Source organism: Nicotiana tomentosiformis, chromosome 4, assembly GCF_000390325.3.
Source record: "Nicotiana tomentosiformis chromosome 4, ASM39032v3, whole genome shotgun sequence".
Classification (NCBI taxonomy): Eukaryota; Viridiplantae; Streptophyta; class Magnoliopsida; order Solanales; family Solanaceae; genus Nicotiana; species Nicotiana tomentosiformis.
The window spans coordinates 123147-126178 of record NC_090815.1 but is presented as its reverse complement, the minus strand read 5'-3'; the positions used below and the strand labels follow the sequence as shown (position 1 = coordinate 126178).

The window sequence follows — 3032 nt, the reverse complement described above, 5'->3', positions numbered from 1 at the left end:
GTAGACTTATGGTTTTGGATTACTTCCATTTATATATGCTAAAATTGCAAACTTCTGATCCTTTTTATAAATAAGGAAAAGCTATTACTTACTAAATTATTTAGAACGGATAATCACTAGTTGATCACTATTGGCTTGCCTAACAAGGGTGTTGGGTGCCATCACGGCCTATAATGGAATTGAGTCTTGACAACATGGTATCAGAGCACTAGGTCCACGTAGGTCTCACAAGTTATGGGCATGCCTAGTAGAGTCTTGCAGATCGGTGCAGAGACGTTCGTACTTATCTTCGAGAGGCTATAGGGTGTTATGAAACTACTATTTATTTATCTCCTATCGTGCAGTTGATGGTATACTAAGTTTCCTTCTTCTATTCTCTCATAGATGGCAAGGACGCGTACAACGAACGTTCCATACATGGGAGGAGCTTCTCCCCCTGTTGCTAGAGGCTGAGACGGAGGCCGGGGGAGGGCACCGACCCGAGGGAGGGGACGAGAGCGTCCCAGAGCTGCCCCAGTAGCACCACCAGCAAATCCAGTTGAGGATCCCATCATGGAGGAGAAGTGCGAGGTGCCTGTTCTAGAGCCAGCCCTAGTAGATTTCATGACAGCACCGAGATTTCAGGAGGTCATGGGTCGTATGTTGCGGTTCATGGATACTATGACTCGGGCTGGTTTATTTCCAGTAGACCTAGCCACATCTCAGGCAGGAGGGGGAGCACAGAACCCTATTTCTCAGGCTCCTGGGCACGCAACCACAGTATATCAGACTCCGGGTACACTGCCCGTAGACGGGGCCCAGCCAGTTGCCGCAGCTGCACCTGAGCCTAGACTAGCTGCGGACGGCGATCTACAAAAGCTATTGGATAGATGGACTAGGCTGCACCCTCCTATCTTCAGGGGTGAGCGACATGATGACCCTCAGGACTTCATTGATCGGTGTAGGGGCAGACTGCACAACATGAGGATATTGAAGTCCCATGCAGACTTCATTGATCGGTGCAGGGTCCGTAGATGGTGGCAGTCTTACTTTCTTGACAGACCAGCGGGTTCTCTTCCCATGACTTGGGACTAGTTTACACGACTTCTATTGGACATGTATATTCTACCCTCTTCGAGGGAAGAGTTGCGGTGTCAGTTTGAGCAGCTCGAGCAGGGTTAGATGTTTGTGACTGATTATGTGGCAAGGTTTTCTGAGTTGTCTTGCCATGCACTTATGATACTTCCTACACACGTAGAGAGAGTGCAAAGATTTGTTGCAGGGTTGCACCCCGGTATTCGGGCTAGCATGGCCCGAAAGGTTAACATGGGTACTGATTATTAGCTAGTGGTAGAGATTGCTCGGAGGATTGAGGGATATCGCCAGAGGGGTAGAGATCATATGCAGCAGGACAAGAGGACCCGATTCTCTGGAGAGTTTAGAGGTGCCCCGGCTAGGGGCAGAGGTCAGTTTGGGAGGGGTCAGCCTAGCAGGCCCATATATCCAGCACCACCACCTCCTCCCCGGGGTGCTCCAGCGCGACTCTATTTTAGTGCCATGCCAGAGAGTTCTTATCATCCACCAGTTCATCAGGGTTCTTCTGGTGCCTATTTCAGTGCCATGCTAAAGAGTTCTTATCTCCTACTAGTTCATCAGCGTTCTTCCATGCCAGAGAGTTCAAACCGCCCACCAGCCATTCAGGGTTCTTCTAGTGGGTATTCGGGCGATCAAGGTCAGGCTTTGGGAAAACAGTCTATGGTACTGAGAGGTTGTTACGAGTGTGGAGATCCAGGTCATATGAAGAGGACTTGCCCCAGACTTCAGGGCAAGGCAGTACAACAGGGTCATCAACCCATAATTGCAGCACCAGCCGCCCGACTGCCTAGAGTTGGGGGACATGCTGGTAGGGGCCGTCCTAGAGGTGGAGGCCAGGCAGGGGGAGGCCAGCCAGCTATTGTTCAGCCAGCTGGAGGCCAGCCAGCTGTTGCTCCAGCTAGATTCTATGCTTTTTCGGCCAGACCAGAAGCAATGGCCTCAGATGCTGTGATCACAGGTATTATTTGTGTATGCGGTAGGGCTGCTTCGGTATTATTTTATCCAGGGTCTACCTATTCATACGTGTCATCTATGTTTGCACATTTCCTGGATATTCCTCGTGAGTCCTTGTGTACTCCTATTTATGTGTCCACTCCTATGGGCGATTATGTGGCCGTGGATCGGATCTACCGGTCGTGTGTGGTTACATTCTATGGTTACGAGACTAGAGAGGACCTTCTGTTACTTGATATGATCGACTTTGAGGTCATCCTGGGCATGGACTGGTTATCCCCATATCATGACATCCTTGATTGTCATGCCAAGACTGTTACTTTAGCGATGCCAGAGTTGCCGAGATTGGAGTGGAAGGGTTCCTCCGTTAGTACATCAAGTCAGGTTATCTCTTTTCTGAAGGCTCGACATCTTGTCGAGAAGGGTTGTTTGGCTTATCTAGCTTATGTTCGAGACACCACCGCAGAGTCTCCGATGATTGATTCAGTGCGGGAGTTCGTCGATGTATTTCCTTCTGACCTTCCAGGCATGCCGCCAGATCGTGATATTGATTTCTGTATTGATTTGGCTCTAGGTACCCAACCTATATCTATCCCACCGTACGGTATGGCTCCGAAAGAGTTGCAAGAGCCGAAGGAGCAGCTCGAGGAGTTATTGGCAAAGAGGATAATTGCTAAATTATTTTGAAAGGATAATCACTAGTTGATCAGTGTTAGTTTGCCTAACAACGGTGTTGGGCGCCATCACGGCCTATAATGGAATTGGGTCATGACACCTTGGACCTGTATCACCTAAAAAAAATTTGAAACATCAAATACAACCTAAGGAACCATAGTCACCGCCCCACCGTGACCGTTTCTCATTTTTTGGCGTTTTACGGCCATAAAACTGGAATTCCGCCTGTTTCCCATATTTTCGTGTGCTATAGCCCACGCCTTCCGCCGTGGGCTCGGGCCCCTAGACCCGGATTGCCTAAAATTTTCCCGAGACATCAAATACGATCT

At 49.2% G+C, this 3032-nt stretch overlaps 1 protein-coding gene across 1 annotated transcript; it reads left to right on the top strand.

The window, feature by feature from the left end:
- The first annotated feature begins 1380 nt into the window (after positions 1-1380).
- LOC138909147 (uncharacterized) lies at positions 1381-2715 on the top strand. Its single transcript, XM_070200330.1, has one exon. It carries the CDS (start codon positions 1381-1383, stop codon positions 2713-2715), a length of 1335 nt encoding a protein of 444 aa, XP_070056431.1.
- Positions 2716-3032: the final 317 nt, after the last annotated feature.

Bases quoted from the DNA above. Each gene is read 5' to 3' on its own strand.
- LOC138909147 (XM_070200330.1), top strand. From the start codon at position 1,381: ATGCAGCAGGACAAGAGGACCCGATTCTCTGGAGAGTTTAGAGGTGCC.